This window comes from Alosa sapidissima, chromosome 15, assembly GCF_018492685.1.
Source record: "Alosa sapidissima isolate fAloSap1 chromosome 15, fAloSap1.pri, whole genome shotgun sequence".
Taxonomy (NCBI): domain Eukaryota; kingdom Metazoa; phylum Chordata; class Actinopteri; order Clupeiformes; family Clupeidae; genus Alosa; species Alosa sapidissima.
This window is the reverse complement of record NC_055971.1, coordinates 22716335-22733314: the sequence shown is the minus strand read 5'-3', so window position 1 is coordinate 22733314 and position 16980 is coordinate 22716335. Positions and strand designations below refer to the sequence as shown.

Sequence of the window (16980 nt, the reverse complement as noted above, 5' to 3'; positions counted from 1 at the left end):
GTCTGTGCAAAGAGCCACAGAGATTTCCTCATAAAACCAAAGTACTGCCGACCGAACGACTGACTGTGAGGACACCACCAGCGTCCAACCACACTCTTTTATTGTGCCTCATATGTAAAGTCCAGCCCAGTCATTAGGAAAGGCACAGAGAACTCTCCACCTTTAAATGCCCAGTGTGTGATTCTAAGGGATAAGTTCAGCACCTTGGCAGAGTAACTTGATCTCGAAGAAAAACAGAGGAAATTCATAGCTTTGTGGGAACAGGAGGAGGAGGAGGAGGAGCATTGCTACAGTAGGAATCATCGGAGCACAGGGTCCAGGATGTCTGGTAGAGTCATAGCCCTGCAGACTGATTGAGTGCGAGTCGACATCACCATCCCAGCAGCTAGACTCCTTCACTTCCCCTGTCTGTCGGCACAAGTCTGTAGTTATTGAGTAATTCAAACAACTTGATTTGAGTTAAGACTGGACCAGTCACAGCAGTCTGAGGAGGTAGAGGAGTGTGCTTACAAAGTAGAGGACAAGGTCTCAGACGTCTTGGCACATCAGATTGAGAACAGAGAGATTCATGGTGGAAATTAGTAGAAAGAGACAGGGATGACTGTTAGGGCAGACGAACTCAATAGCCTACAAGGTCAAAAATGGAGAGCGAAAGAATGTACAGAAAAAGGGAAGGAGGGAGAGAAAAGAAAAAGAAAAGGGCAGAAAAAAACAGAGGGAAGGCAGGAGAGCGCTAGTCAAGCAGTGATGTCACGGCACAAGAATGTCAGCCATGTGGGCGTAAAAAAGAGCCGGTTGAGAAAAGAGAGTGAGGGCGAGTGAGTGCCGCAAGAAGGAGAAGAAGAAAGAAAGAAAGAAAGAAAGAAAGAAAGAAAGAAAGAAAGAAAGAAAGAAATAGATGGTGGCTGAAATTAGACGACTTGAGATAGGGGAAGCCCCAGGGCCACAACGCAGGCAGAAAGAGGATATGACATATGTAAGGTTATGATGTAACACTGAGTGGGCCAGCAATGACCCTGAGAGTCATCCGAGTCATGGATCACGTTTAGATCAGTCCTGTGGTAGAGCTGTGGTGCTCGGCCTCTCCCTCTGACTCTGATTGTCTCACTGATGTGACTGCACCTAAATCCCCCTGAGTCCCCGGGTTTGGTGAATCACCCATGGCATGCCACTCGAGTGTGAGCGTCTGCTTCTCTGTGTTAAACTGGGAGCGAAGCCCTTTTTCAGAAGTGAGAACTTTCCAGACACAGTGGAGTGGAGCATGACTCACTGCATGCACAGACCCTTTCTGCCTTATTGGAACAGAGAGAGAGAGATGACAACCCACACCCACTTTTAATCGAATGCTGTTTGTCAAATGCCTGCGAGTGGAATCCCGGCCTAATCAATTGTTGCAACAGGAGGGAGGAGGAATATATAAGAAAACACACACACAGTGACAGTGACACACACACACACACAAACTTAGAGCTTTTCACTCTTGCAGACGCCACATCTTTTTTTTTCCTGCCTAGCCAGCACTCTGGTTTCCCAGGCATTTCCTTAAGTGTTCCATAAAGCGATTATTTCTGACGGCCCGTGATTTCACTCAATTACTCCGGCTGGGATATGGGGGGGTCGGAGTCTTAAGTTGGAGAGGCGGAAACACCAATTACTTGATTGCTTCTTTCGATCCACAAGCGAAAGCGCTAATCCATCTTGAAAAGGTGTTAGTGATGAATCACTGAGCTGACGTTGTATAGCTTTTGAGGAAGAGAACGCGAGTCCAAGAGTCCAGGCTGGTCTTAAAGTCATCTTGGCTGCACATCAAAGCCAGCTTGGCCATCTGGTACCTAAATATACATTTAGTGTTTAGTATGGAAACCTTACGTGAATAAACGACGGATATAATTATACATAAACTATGTACTTTATATATTTTGGAATCTGTAAATCTGACACAATAACACATAACAAAATACATAAAACAGTTGCAAGTGTGATGCTACAACTCAATATCTTTTTCAAAGATAGTGTTTATATTTTAGTTAAAGCCTAATCCAAAAAACTAAATGAAGTCCTTTCTCTTCAGGAAGGATGTTGTGGCTCTCATTGCTTGCACTGGAAACATTTGATTTAGCAACTGGCTCTGGCTGCTGAAGTGGATGCGGATGTCCTCAAATCCTGCCAGTTCAAGTTCAGCATTGAGAAAGCCTGTAACACCACAAGCAAGATTACCTTCTATGCCTTTTTAATGGTGCTTCTAAACCTAAAGAGTGCCTAGTCCAGACGACATTCCTCAACGCCAGTCTTTTATCTTCCTTTAGTAAACCAAACATGCATTTACACACTGGCTGGCTGGCTGACTCACTATGGCCACAGTTCCAATCTGAGGAGCATACAATGAGATGTAGATGTACTGTATGTTACACACACTGACACTGGAAGGGGAAGGCCAGTGTATGCCAGAGTATTGGCAGCCAACCAGGAGGAGGTGAGGAAGGGAGGGGCACTACTGGGGTACAATGCATTCTCTCGGGGTAATCTCTCAGCCCTCAGCCACTTTGGTCAGTGATGGGGGGGGGGGGAACGAGATGGGACATGCAGCTGAAGAACTCCAAGCATCTCACTCTCCCAAATCCCAGCGGACCGTCAAGTCTCTGCCCTTCCCTTAATCACCCCTACCCCTCCACACACACACACACACACACACAATCCCCAGGCATGCACTGTGCCCCCATGCTGCCCCTCTGGGCGGGGGACTCAACTCGAGTGAGTCTTGCACTGCTAGAGCAGCTGTGGGCTGGCAGCCGTCCCTCTGTCCCTCCCTCCCTCCCTCCCTCGTCTCCTCTTCCTCCTCCTCCTCCTGGGCGTATTAATACCCTGCAGGCCTTATAAGGGCAGGTCAGGCAGCAGCGTGCAGGGCAGGGGGTTCCCACAGCACTACTCGTCGGCATGTTCCACTCCTCTCTCGACTGGGAAGGAAGATGGAGGGGTGACACCAGCTCTCAGCTTCCTGTCCTCTTCACTCCTCTTTTTCACCTCTCATTCAATTCCAATGCTCCATCAATCCTCCTCTTTTATTCTCCCCCCCATTCTCCTCTCTTTCTCCTATCTTTTCTTCTCCCCCCCATTCTCCTCTCTTTCTCCTATCTTTTCTTCTCTCCCCCATTCTCCTCTCTTTCTCCTATCTTTTCTTCTCTCCCCCATTCTCCTCTCTTTCTCCTATCTTTTCTTTTATTCCATTCTCCCCTTATTCTGCACTGTCACACATTAGGACACATACAGTAGGCATGATGGGACAATAGGAGGGTATAGCTGATGTTGTCTCCTGCTAAAAGAAAGCTATTGTGCCGTCAACGCTGGATTAGAAACACTAATTCTCTGTTGACATAGCACAGGCATTGGAAGTGGCTTGCATAAGACATCCATTATGATTCTGCCAAATGTCCACCATGGGCCTTTCCTGTTTACAGTGCTCATCCTTCTTCCACTGATTTGTGTGGTGAAACAACCACAGTTCTAGACAAAACACACAATATTCGATTTCACACACAACTGCCAATTCTCATACTCCCATTTCCCGGGTTCTTTTAATAATCATCCAAGATACACACCCACATATGAATGGGCATATGTCACTGAACCACACAACCCTTTAAAAGCTTCAGAAGAGTGCTATTGTTAGTTTAATTATTCTATTTCTAGATAAAAGATGCGTGTTTTGGCTAAATTGTATGCTGCATGCGTCTACTCCGTCCAGTGGAAATGCCTTTGACCGTGTCCCAAGAACCAACAAAGATAATTCTCTCTAGCGCAGTGGGTTGCTGGACAGCCAATACCGCTCAGGGTCAAAGTCAACTTTCAGTGAGAGTAGTTGGTTACAGGTAAAAAAAAGCATACAGTCACTTTATTACTACAACAGTCATGCTCTTTCCTGAAAAGCTCGTCCTACTGGACGAAGGTTGAAGACTTCAAGTTTCTCAAAACTTAATTGAGAGACGCAATTACTTTGCTAGGACAAATTTAGATGATGAGTGGTTGCAATCTATGGCTGTAAAAACACAGCATGTTGTAATCACTTCATGCTTAACTATGAGTGATGCTAGGAGATTGCTGTGCAGCTTTCTGTGAAATATGGCAGAAGAATCCCAAAGGAATTCTTACAGGGAGGAGACTTTGGGCTGCAGCTTCACCGCATGACACTGTGCTAGGCGTTTCAAGAGCACGCACTCACAGCCACATTACAACATCACAGCAATTTTGCACAACACAACTGTTGCCCAAACATGGAATCATCATGGGGTCAAGCAGAACACAATGCAGCTGCTTCTGTCCTCTTTTCTCTCTCTCTCACACACACACACACACACACACACACACACACACAGATACACCCACACCCACACATAGGGATGTCTTTCAGCAGACAGATCACGGGGTGATTATTATTATCCACTAATGACTTTTATGGTGCTCTACCACAAAACAAAATGCTTTGGGATAATAACATTCCAAGGCTGAGGAGGACAGAAGGAGAGAGAGAGAGATACTGAGGTGTCTGAACTCATAAATTAGCAAGCTACTGCCACTTATAATTCATGGTTGACGGATGGCATTCTCTAAGCTGGAGATTCCAGTGTTGGGATCATCCAGGCCTCAAGTGCAGGTATAAGGCCCCAGTCTGTTTTCTGAGATTGATGGTGTTAGAGTGGGAGCTGAGCATAGGGGTGAAGAAGAACGCTGGCAAGAAGCCCTGGTTTATGCATACCCCACTTATCTTCACCGTGGTATCAGGGTGGCATTCCATTACCTGCTTGCTCTCTCTCTCTCTCTCTCTCTCTCTCTCTAAAGGCCACGGCGGATGAGGTAATTGACCTCAGAATGCAAGCTTTAACCTGAGCAAATGTCAGAAAGCGGTTTTGGTCAGAAAACAATGATTCCCTACTCACATTGTGAATTCTGAGGGAAACCTCCTAGAAAGAAATGAATGACAGGATGTGTGCTTTATTATCAGTTTAACGGCGTACACAGACTGACACAGAGTGCGTCTTTCACGAAGAATCTGACAGCAGACAGTGGTCACAAGATCCATGTCTGGGGTCTGTATTCAATTTAGCCTCGATAATTTAACCTCACTTCGTTATGTAATAACATAGCCTAAGTCCTAGCAGGTCTGCACTCCACCTGTGGATCTATACTACAGCCTACATGCTTCCCTTCCCATCAGTCTGCTGCTCAAAGACACCATTCCAGAGATCCGGCAGTGGAATTTCCCCCCTTTATAGCGGAGGAATGTCTGGGTTCCATCCCGCTGTCCTGGCTGTCCTGTTTTGCAAGATGAGTTAATGGTCTGTTGCACAATTCTGACGTTTATCTCCCCAGCTCCGCGCTGCTCGCATAGCTGTGCCCTGTTTAGCAGTGGCTCTTGGGCGCGATCCTCTCCCTGTCAGTCAGAGTATACGCTGCTGATGGATGCTCCCGCCACCGGTGTCGCCACAGACACACACACACATGCGCGCGCGCATTCACATGCGCGCACACACGTGTGCACACACATACATGTACACAGACACGTACACAGACACAGACACAGACACAGACACAGACACACACACACACACACACACACTCCCCTTCCCACCCATCCAGCTAGGTGTGACAACACTTTCACTCCCCATCAGTAGATCTCTCTCGCCCTACCTCCCTACTCAGTTCATTTCATTGAGGTGGAAGCCAGGCCACACCTGGCAGGGATTACATACAGTGCTTATCGCTAACCACTGGGCCCGTCTGGTTAAAGGTTAACATCCACAAGGTCTGTGAAAGGAGGGCAGTCAGAGTCAGTGCTTTCTCCGCTCCCCTAATAAAGATAGATAGGAACCGAAAAAAAAAAAGACAGACTGGGGAGAGCCTGTGAACTTTGCCATGCAAGTGTCTTGGGTGCTCAACAGGCAGGGTCGCGGGTGTCACGGTATGTGCATAATCAGAAACAGCAGGGGATAGGAATCACGACCACACAGCCTCCGAGGTCTCTCAGCACAGTAGGGTGATTTACACATGGGGAGAGAGTGGGAGTGAGAGCGAGGTTTAGGGTCGGTATCAGTATGTTCTGTGATAAGAACTAATGGTGCAAACTAAGTGAAAAGTGAAAAGTTCACACACCTCACGGGAACACACTACGGGTAACGCCATAGGGAAAGAGTTTGAGTTTCCTCTCCAAAACACCTACCTGCTCCATCCCAGTGGTACTACGGATAGGCTGAAATATAAAGGACCAAAGTTAATTTTAAAAAGATAACAAAAGCAACATACCGTATAGCAATCTACTGTAATGCCCACCATACAGCCATGTCTGTTTCATATTCTACTGACTTTTCACTGCAGTCACCACCAACTGTCCACTGCTGCACTATTGACCTCTAATGTCTGCTCATATAAACTGCTGGGTTTCTATGATTATGCAAACATAAGTTTTTATTGATGGATCATTATTCCCACTCTCAGAACCCATCAGGGGTTATAAAGCAGGAATGTAACATGAGTGGGACAGTTTCCAATTTGACAAAGAAGTTGCCTAGATATTTCTATCAGTTAAATACCGCAAAGCCAGCCAGAATGAAACGCAGGAAAAAAGAAGTCTCTCACACAACCTCAAGTTATTTGAAGTTGAATGTATCCAGTGTGTGTCTGTGCACATGTGTGTGTAGCACCGAGAGTAACCAGCATAACAAATTCACTTAGCGTAATACACAGTAGTGGTTTCCTCACATAAACGTGAGTAAGAAACATGCACAGGCATGGGTCATAGAGTTTGACACTAACAGACAACGTACGCTACACAAAAAAAACTGCTGTGCTGACTGGTCAGTTTTACACAAACGGTTACACTCTGAATCACCAGGACTGTTTAAACACCGTGGCAGAGTCGTACGGTACACACACTTTTCTTTTTTCCCTCTCTCCTCCTCTTGATGCGGAGCAGGGCCACGACCAAGGGTGGGGCCCTTTCTTCAGTGGGAAACTCTGAGTGGAAAAGCCACAGCTAAATGGAGTCAAACTGCCGATCCTACGGCAAGCCTGTGACTCACCACAGGACACACTGACAAACGCTCCTTTCCCAGCCAAACACACACACACACACACACACACACACACACACACACACACACTGTTTCACCCTCTGCTACCCATATCTCCCGTATGCTTCAAACCGCTATTCTGTAAACACACGGCCTTGCCTGTAGTTTAGAGTATACACCAAGCATGTCCATACCACCCCATATTTTAACTCGGGAACACACTCTCGTGCAATCCTCTATCGGCTATTCTCATATCTTTGAATTAAGATCACATTCACCATCTTATTTACGTAAAACATTGTTTGACTTACTGCCGTTACTATTATGAGATTGGCAGTTGGCTGGTTTAAGTGGGTATGAATGACTCCGGAGAGGCTCAACACACGGTAAACAGCAGAAAGAGAAACCCATTTTGGCAAAGTGGTGACTAGATCCTGGCAGTTTCCCGTCAGAGAGAGAGAGAGAGAGAGAGAGAGAGAGAGAGAGAGAGAGAGAGAGAGAGACACAGCAGCCAGGTGTGTCCTGTCTGAAGTCTCTCGAGACCACCAAAAAAGTTGACAGCTGCTTTTGACAGAGCAATAGAGAAGCTAAGGCTTACAGATCAACCCATGTCCTCAACAGTGAGATAGTCGATTTGTACATTACGTAACAGGACAATGGGAGAGATTTCCCTTGAAAAGGCACTCTATAACTAAAGCATGGTTCAAAAACTGTAAAATCAAACCAACAGTAATCTGAGTTCCACTGACCTTTGCTGCAGTCTGCGGCAAACTTGACTGTGCGGTAAGAGCTAGGAAGATTCCTAACACTTGAGAAACAGCTGGAAAAAAGCTCGGCCCAGCACAATCCTTTTTTCAGCAACCAAAACCAGACAGAATCTGACTATAATGTCAGTCTGGCGGCAAACAGCATCTTAGTGCCATTATGTAAAAGCAATGCTGCACAGTCCATAGACTTTGCCTGCATTGTTATGGAAAACTCTATTGACATTGTTCCATTTAGTTCCAACTCAATTAGCAAACAGCAACAACATTATTTGACAGAGCTGACATTGATTGCGGATCAAAATTAGCTGCTGACAGCATGCTGCTACAAACAAGACCAACACATCCTTAAACTGAATTAACGAGAACATAAACAGTAATGTGGAAAGCTGGGTGGGAGATGCGGACACGACCTCAAAACGCCCTTGATATGTCACTACCACTAGCTTGCAGATGACACAGCCTTCCGTGATGGATTTGTTTTCCCCCTTTTCTTCCCTTTCTGCTTTCGGACTTTTGGATTAATATCTGACCATCAGTAAAACATCTACTGTGCTTCATATGACATGCCCACAGCACATGTGTGACAGAGGGGGAGGGGTCCACAGTCCACTGAAGAACAGCATGCCAGGCTGTTCTCTCATACACAGCTATAGATTAGATACATATAGATATGACTTTTGTGGGGAGGTTAAAGACATTCCACAAACTGAAAGATAATCCAACGCCACAGTCCACTGAAGAACAGCATGCCAGGCTGTTCTCTCATACACAGCCATAGATTAGATACATACAGATATGACTTATGTGGGGAGGTTAAAGACATTCCACAAACTGAAAGATAATCCAACACCACCCAAATTGAGTGTATTCTCTCAGTAAAGAAGATCCATCAGGTCAATGAGTGGCCATGAAGCTTGCCATAACTTAAAGCAGTTTGCTGAAAATAGAAGTCAAAGTGGTTTGCAGCATGAGATGGAATGATGCCAGCAAAATAGTGCTTGCCATGGCAAACTATGGAGAATCGTTTACAGACAGACACTCACATACACATCCTCGACTTTGTCCAATATTCAAGTGATGTGTTGAATGTTGTATCGGTAGCCTACATCAATTCACATATGTCTAGATATAGGCTACCCATCGCAATAAGTTGAAAAGCTCGAAGAGCTGAAATGCGCTCATGGTAACATGGTAAACTTTAAGTACCAATAGGTGTGGTTGAGTCCACCCTATAGCGCATAAACAATAGTAGCCTATACGATGAAAATTAGGGTCAAATAGGTCTGAACACCTTACCCTGTGTTGTCAAACAAAGTTACAAAAGTGACACGAGACATAAATGACCTGAGAGTCATTTGAACAGACTCATTATTCATGAGACCAACCCGTCATTCAAACTATGGCGAAGCAAATGTTGGCACTATCCATGTGATATGACTCATACACAATCACTACATCGTGAAAGACCTTATATCGTGAAGAACGTTCTGCCGATCATGTTATAGCATATTTCATTCAATCGTAGATGCAAAGTCCTAAAACGCTCCGAGGAGGCTACCAAATCCTGAAGCGTGTCACAGCATGTCGTGGGTGAATGAGACATTCGCAAACGTTTTCATGAAACCTACCTTATGAAGTTCTGTTTCAAGCACGACAAATGTGCTTCTCCTAAATGAAAAATGTTCTTCACCGGTAGATGGTTGATGGCAACATTCATGTGAATTTCCTTAAGTACGTGGAACTATAATATTAATCCCGTCGTCCTGTCCTTCAGACGGTCCTCAGAGACTTGTGGATAGTCCCAACACTCTGCGTCCTTCTCTTACTCCCCTTTCCTCATAGGACTTTCCCTAGGCTACTCTACGAAAATGACAGCTTAGGTTAATATATCACACTTTAATTTTGACAGACCAGTCCTTGCTCAGCTATTTCCTCGTTATTTAGAAAAATGCTCAAGGCACTTGCATCAATAGAAAAACCAACAATTTTGTAGCTAGTGTAGGCTATAACTTACAACGCTTTACAGTTGGCTACATATAATGTACATTCTTTAGGCTACTTTTGGAGCTTGGACCACTGTCGTGGAACAACTGCTCACATTATCTCTCCTCCCTCCCTTCAAACATTACCTAAGACTATCTAATACCAGGAAGTTCTTCAAACCAATCCACGCTGTGATGATATCAAGACAATTCAAAGCTATTCATGTAGCCTTGGCGAAGAACACCTTAGGATGAGCTGAACAGTTTTTTTCTGTGATTGCTGCATTTTTTCCCCCCCAGCAGTTGAAATTCGTCTGATGTCGTTTGCAGATAATCTGTCTTTAATGGCAGCCTATCTGTCACACTAGATTTTCATAGCCTGTTGAACTCCTCGCATGGCCATTAGCGGGCAGGCCTTTCTTTTCATTAATAATCTATAAATATGGACATAAAGTTCCTAAAATGAATAAAATTGTTCTTAAAGTGTTATCTGTATGTGTGTCCACTGTTGTAATAGTAATTAAAGTAATTAAAACATTTGTATTACTTTTGTTCAGTTTTTATCTAGGCCTATCTCTTATCTATCTATCATTTTAGCAGAGTAAAGTTATTGTGAAATGAGCCTCTAAAGACAGATATCAACACTTTGGATTCACCCTTAGTGGCAACTTTTGTCTGGTATGGTTGCATTATATTACCCCCTGCTGACAAGACCACTGTTACTGCAACTGTATACTTAACCATGGGAACTGAGGCCCAAGGAAGGAGGAAGATGTAGGCCTACATCCAATGTTTAAACAACCTTTCAACAGTTGAATATTTATGGTCAATGAAGTTTGTAAACAAGCTGATAGAGACATTGTATGGCTGAACCTGAGACTTTTTTATCCAGTCTATATTAAACACTCCACTGGTTGGTTCAAATCAAGAGCAGTGCATAGATAGGCTAATCAATACCGTGGCTCTCATGAAGGTGACCCCTGAGGCCGAGGCAAGCCTTCACATAGAGCAGCGCAGTACTGTAACCCAACACCACGGTCACTGGATGAAATGATCAATACTGTTTCATCACAGATTTGTTTTAGTCAGCAAATGCACACACCACAGCCCTGCATTAAGGGTGGTTGCACAGCAAGCAAAGCAGAGAGGAAAGGTTACATCCTGTTGACAGGGCAGTGCCGGACAGACAGGCTGGACTTCAGGGTGTGTTCCGTCTTAACAGACTGTATGGCAATGGTTATTTATCGATGTTACACAGCAGTGTATTAATAGATTTACAGAGACGAAGCCACCTAAGGAATCTCCAACATACTTAACAGGTTGTGCCACAACTAAGTAACTATGTATCATCAAATCCTTAAATCTCTCTCACCCACTACAACCCCTGCACCCACCCTCTTTTCCTCCTCTCTCTCTCTCTCACACACACACACACGCACACACACACACACACACACACACACACTCTCTCTCTCTCTCTCTCTCTCTCTCTCTCTCTCTCACACACACACACACTAGGGTGATGTGACCTTAGAGGAATGTTAATGAAAATATTCCACTCCTGTATTTTAGTGTTTCCTGTGCATTCCAGACACATTCCTTCCCAAGCGATTACTATTTAAATACAACCAACTAACTGCATGACTCCCTTAATATTATATACATAATCATCCATAAAAATAGCCTGTGATCAAATGTGCAGTCATTTCTAGGCACTATTACACTGCTTCTAGTGGTAGCCTACCTAATGTCTTATAGCTCCTTCCCCTCTACAATGTAAAGAAACCCTCTGCCTCCAAGATATCTCCATGGTAGATGGCTCCATGGAAACTCCTAAACAACAAAACTGTCTATTAAAACATGCTGCAGTTCTTTTTTAGTCATTTGCCACCTGGCACCCATGCTTGAATAACACTTTTCACAAACTATCTGAAAAATGCTTTACCCAGAAGAGGATCTTTAGCACTCTGCCATATACCACAGATATGAAGGTAGGTTGCAGTAAACAATATTTTGGACGCTATGTATCTCTGTGATGTTTCCTAAAGTTCAACACTATCTGTTATTTTGACTTGATGGTCCAGGGAAAGCCAACATCCTGCATTCTTTAGATTGTGTTATTATTACACCCACCTCAATGTCATTTGTCTCCTTCATACCAGTATGAGGAAATCGTGGAGATAGCAACTCAGGGTTCGATGCACTGTACATATAAAAGCAAACGTTTATGCTGCCTGACTTTCACAGAATGCCATACTTTTGCTCTTTTAATCTCTTCAGGCAACATCACGTTGTCATTCACATGCTTCTCATCCATACACCCAACATTAAAGATCCACTGTGCACTCACCACCTGAGGCTAACCAGCCTGATCAAGTCAAATGGGAGTGGAATTGATTTATCTCCCCCTACAGGGAGCCGAGCACATGGCAGGCCATCTCTACATCACAGCCCATGCAATGTCAATTTCCAACATCTTGGTTAAGCTTCATCATACTGAGTGCTAAAGGCGTACCAAATTTGTCTTTATCCGACGAAAATGGCCTGCTTCTACCCACAACAGCATAGTAAAATACCAGGAGTTCTGGGTATGCAACAACAATGTCAGACACTCCATTATTCTTCTCTTAAGTCAGCATGGCACCAACATGAGTTGTTAATTTAAGGTAAAAGATAAACTACATTGCGTTGCTTTAATTAATATACCCATTGTTGTTTCACACAGAGCTTAGAACCCTGAGATCTTAGATCTATTGACAGGCCTATGTGTTAATGTCACCTCAACAGGCAGATGCAGAACCTTTAAAAAAACCGGCATATTAATGCATCTGTGATATTCTAAGGCACAGAGTTATGAGTGAGCTGACCTTGCAGTTGTGGCAGTAGCTTTCTCCATTTTTTCCGGGAGACAGAATGATCTCCCCCGTGGGGATCAGCTGGATCTTCAGCTCCATCATGTTGACTGTGTTCGCTGCTGTCCCTGTCCTTCCACCCCTGCTGTTAGTCACTTTGGGGAAAAAGCCCGCACGTGCGCCTCAGTGGATCCTATGTGTTCAAACGGGAGAGGGAGAAAGTTGGCCGACCACGAGAGCAGAACAGAGGACAATGAAACACTCGTAAAAAGAAGCGAGGATCACAGTTGCAGGCTGTCCAGTAAAAGGAGAGGAAGAGTGAGTGTTGGGGAGTGAAAGAGAGCGAGGGACAGAGAGAGGGGGAGAGTAAGGAGGTGTTACCTGTTGCTGAGCAGGCGGCGTTTGCGCGTTTCCTCCGAAGCTCGGGACATGGAAAGGGTCAGGGTCTCTTCCCACTGCCAGGCCAGCCTCTGCAGAGTAATTGATGTCTCGCCTCGGCCCCGAGCCCCCATCTGACTCGTGAGCGTGCACGCTCTCTCTCTCTCTCTCTCTCTCTCTCTCTCTCTCTCTCTCTCTCTCTCTCTCCCTCTCTTTCTCTGGCTCTTGCCCGTCAGCGCTTCCTCCAAGTTTCAGCATCCTGTCTTGCACATTCCCATGGTAAACACCGGAGGAACTGCGCTTCCCCTGGATGTGCAGTAGGGGAGGCGCGCATAGTCCTCCCCGCATGCTCCTTCACATCTTTAACAAAAACACAAAAACAAATAGCCACCACTTCTCCCCACAGGGAGGACTAAATGTTTATATTGGACGTCTGTCTGGACTGCAGGGCTGGGGGGCCCTTATGCCACTCATTCAGCCTACATGTTTGACGGACAAATGTGAGAACAAATGTGGGTGCAACCTTTGCTGACCCCACAAATTTGACTCTGAAAAGGGTGACCTTTGCCTCCGACATTTGGGATTGATGGCAGTGTCAAAAAACATAATCAAATGAATATATATATATATATCACTGATTCTTCAGATAAGGGACAAAACATGTCCCCCATCAAAATGTTGCAATTTCCCTTAAAAAATAATAAATTATTTCATTTAAAAAGGCTTTAAAAGTTGGATATGAAAGACTTGTGTATGTTTAGACTCTTAGTTTTGGCTATATTTATATTATTATTTCATAGTAATTTCATAAAATACCGGCACTGTACAATGAAAGCCCATGCAAATTAACTCGTCCTCCGCAGAGGTTACAGTATCAAACTGCAAAAATAAAGTGTTTTAAAATGCCCAAAATGCACAAATATGATTATGAGGTTAATTGGATGGCTTAATAAAATATCACAAAATACTTAAAGTGAACATTGCATTATTTTATACATTAACAACAGCCTTTCAAAATCTGTCCTCAATTCATGTCAACTCCGTCAGATATTTTTCAAATTCGACATAAATCAGGCATATTTTGGTCAGCTTTAACCCTGAGGACCCCCTTTGACTTCTTTCTGTTGATGGATGCAGCAGTCCAACACATGGTCTCGTAAGTGTTTTTTAAAAAATAAATATTCATCAAACAAATTGAAATCCCTGTGGTCACAGCTTTCATGTGTCAACACTGTCTTCAAAGTAGAGCTGAATTCAATCAAGAAGTTTGAAATAAAAGTTGGTATTTTGGTTTAGTTTAGTGGCAGCTGGCAACTGAGAAAAATCAAAATGGCTACCATCTACTATACTATACATGATTAAGTAAAAAAAACATGTTGTTATGTCAACTCCGTCAGACGTCAACTCAGTCAGATATTTTGTCTGACGGTATTGACGGAGCCGATGTAAGCTGACGGAGTGGAAAAGTGCTCCCAAATACTCATTAAGTAATGTATAACAACTACATAACATGATAATATGATCTAAGTATGCATGTTGATTGACTTAAAACATCTTAATTTACCCAAATGTCAAATAACTTATAATAATAACTCAAAAAGTAATGTTTTTATCTGTACTCTAGGCAGACATGGCTAGACAAAAATTGTCAGTGTAGGAGCAAAAACAAAGAAACAGTACCAGAGAAAAGGGAGAGAAAGAATTAACAGTGACCCAGAAAGCAGAAGGGACAGTTACACAGTAAACAGCAGTTAGAAAAGGAGAGACAGAGATGGAAGGACAGGGTCCAAAACAAAAAAGTAAAACAAGTAGGAGAATTAGGACCCAGAGCAAAAAGGCACCGCAGAAAATATTGGAGGAAAGCAAAGAAAAGGTCCAGAGCTATGCAGAATAGATGGCTAAATGAAATAGACACCCCTCCAGAATGTCCTCTGGACCAGGCTGTTGAGGAGCCTACTTCAACCCAGCATACCCTGGCAGCTGAGAGAGAGAGGAGAAAAACCAGGAAAAGATATGCAAGGGAGATAAAAGCATTGAAAGAAAAGGTTAAGAAATTAACAAAAGAACAACGCGGAAAAAGAAGGCTCAAATAGAAAAGTCAAATGTCAAACTAAAAGATAAAATGATTGTAGATTCTCCATGAGCAGAAACAGAGAGGATGATAACGGGAAGCCAACATGTGGGTGCAACCTTTGCTGACCCCACAAATTTGACTCTGAAAAGGGTGACCTTTGCCTCCGACATTTTTGGGATTGATGGCAGTGTCAAAAAACATAATCAAATGAATATATATATATATATATATATATATATATATATATATATATATATATATATATATATATGTATATGTGTGTGTGTGTGTGTGTGTGTGTGTGTGTGTGTGTGTGTGTATTTTTTCATTCATTCATTCATATATTGATACTGTATATATACTGTATATGTCAAAACAAAACAGCTGACTGTGTCATTTTGTGATTTCTTCTTTTCCAGCTGATTTGTTGCTCATATTCTGACTCAGACATAAGCCACATTTACATGGAAATGGAGGGGTTGTGGTCATTGTCTAAAAAGCCTGTGTGGTTACTGGCCAAGTGTGAAATTATTCCGTCTCTGTTCCTCATTGACCTGCATTATGTAATAGTCGCATAAGGTGTGAGAGCATCCTCCAGTTCCCAAGAGCTGGCCACTTGAGTCACACTCTCCACTTTTGCATGGGCTTCAATGCAGTGCGTCTATGGCCCAGGTGTTGGACTTTTTTCTTTGCTCTTGAATAAGGTACAGTGTGTTCTGACCTTGCCTACAATATATGGGATGGTTAGCTATGAGCATGTGAAGAATAGTCTGTCTCTTGTGGGTGGTACTATCTGTGGCAGTCGGTGATGGGTGTGCCTAGGGTGTGTGGATTTCGAAAAGGGAGGAAGTGACAGCGACACACATCCTCTGACCTGTGACACGTGTTTCGAGAATTGGCCATTTTCTGGGCATCAACAGGAAATGGTGGCCTTGGTGTCCAAGAGCAACAGGTCTACTGACAGACTAAGCGTGACTATAAGTGTGTAAAACACAAACTGGTTGGGAATAATGTCATTTGGATACATGAGGTTACATTTACTCTCATTGGGTCAATGTCCCCTGATATGGGACTAGCCCACTGATATGGTTTACAGCTCAAATGATAGGAATAACTGATAAGTAACAAAAGCCAAGATAAAACCAAGTAGCTAAGGGTCAAAAATCAAACAGAGAAACCTTATCACCAGAGGTGAAGGCCCAAGAGCACTTCCTCCTGATCCATCTTAGAATATCCCACTCTGTGACTCAGAGAAACACACAGAGACTCACAGACCACCCCACCCCTCCCCATCCTACTACACACATACACATTCTTCAGACATGCCTCAGGGCTCGCGCTGCTTTTAACTTACCCTTCAGTTCTCTGTTAATATTTGAATGTCTGAATGTCAAAGAACTACACAAGGCAAAATATAAAAATGCGGCCTCAAAATGAGCAGGATGAACTGAAGACTAGTTCTTGAGACAGCTGTGCCACAAAAGCAGAGTGAGCTTGCATGATAACCACCACCCAAAGCTTCTAGGCTGACTGGACAGGGTGTGGGTACCACTTGTCCCACCGGCGTCTGAGAGGCAGTGCTGGACTGACATCCTGTTTGTGAGAGAGCTCAGCTGGAGGGAGAGCTATTAGGGCAGAGTAGACAGGATCGCAGAGTTGGCTGAAGGTGAGGAGTATGGCAGAGACCAGCTCCAAAAGACAGTCAATCAGAGTCAGTCTGCTATGGGGTTGAGCCCTGGGAGAGCGATCTGTGTCTATTTTTAACATTTGAAAAGGAAGTCAGTAATATTTTACTGCCATTCAAGTTCCTCCATCTGATTCTGCGTACCAGGCAGCCCCCTCAAAACCCAGAATTCCACAGTGGGT

The 16980-nt window shown here is 43.9% G+C and overlaps 2 protein-coding genes across 4 annotated transcripts in view; both read right to left on the bottom strand.

Moving 5' to 3' along the window:
* Positions 1–13150, bottom strand: part of myo1cb (myosin Ic, paralog b) — a 45691-nt gene extending 32541 nt beyond the window's left edge. Inside the window, exons 1-2 of one of the 3 annotated variants that reach the window (XM_042064160.1) lie at positions 13044–13150; positions 12678–12855 (exon numbers count right to left, since the gene is read on the bottom strand). In XM_042064160.1, coding sequence (XP_041920094.1) covers positions 12678–12767 — 90 coding nt within the window. In that variant the 5' untranslated portion in view covers positions 12768–12855; positions 13044–13150. Of the gene's footprint in view, positions 1–9456; positions 9952–12677; positions 12952–13043 lie in introns of those variants that run through there. The other 2 variants (XM_042064159.1, XM_042064162.1) reach the window with 2 other exon arrangements.
* The window catches only part of LOC121684202 (14-3-3 protein epsilon), a 29717-nt gene that overhangs the window by 2215 nt on the left and 10522 nt on the right, over positions 1–16980 (bottom strand). Inside the window, exon 6 of the mRNA XM_042064168.1 lies at positions 11270–11280. Within this exon, the coding sequence (XP_041920102.1) occupies positions 11270–11280 (11 nt within the window). The remainder of the gene's footprint in view (positions 1–11269; positions 11281–16980) is intronic.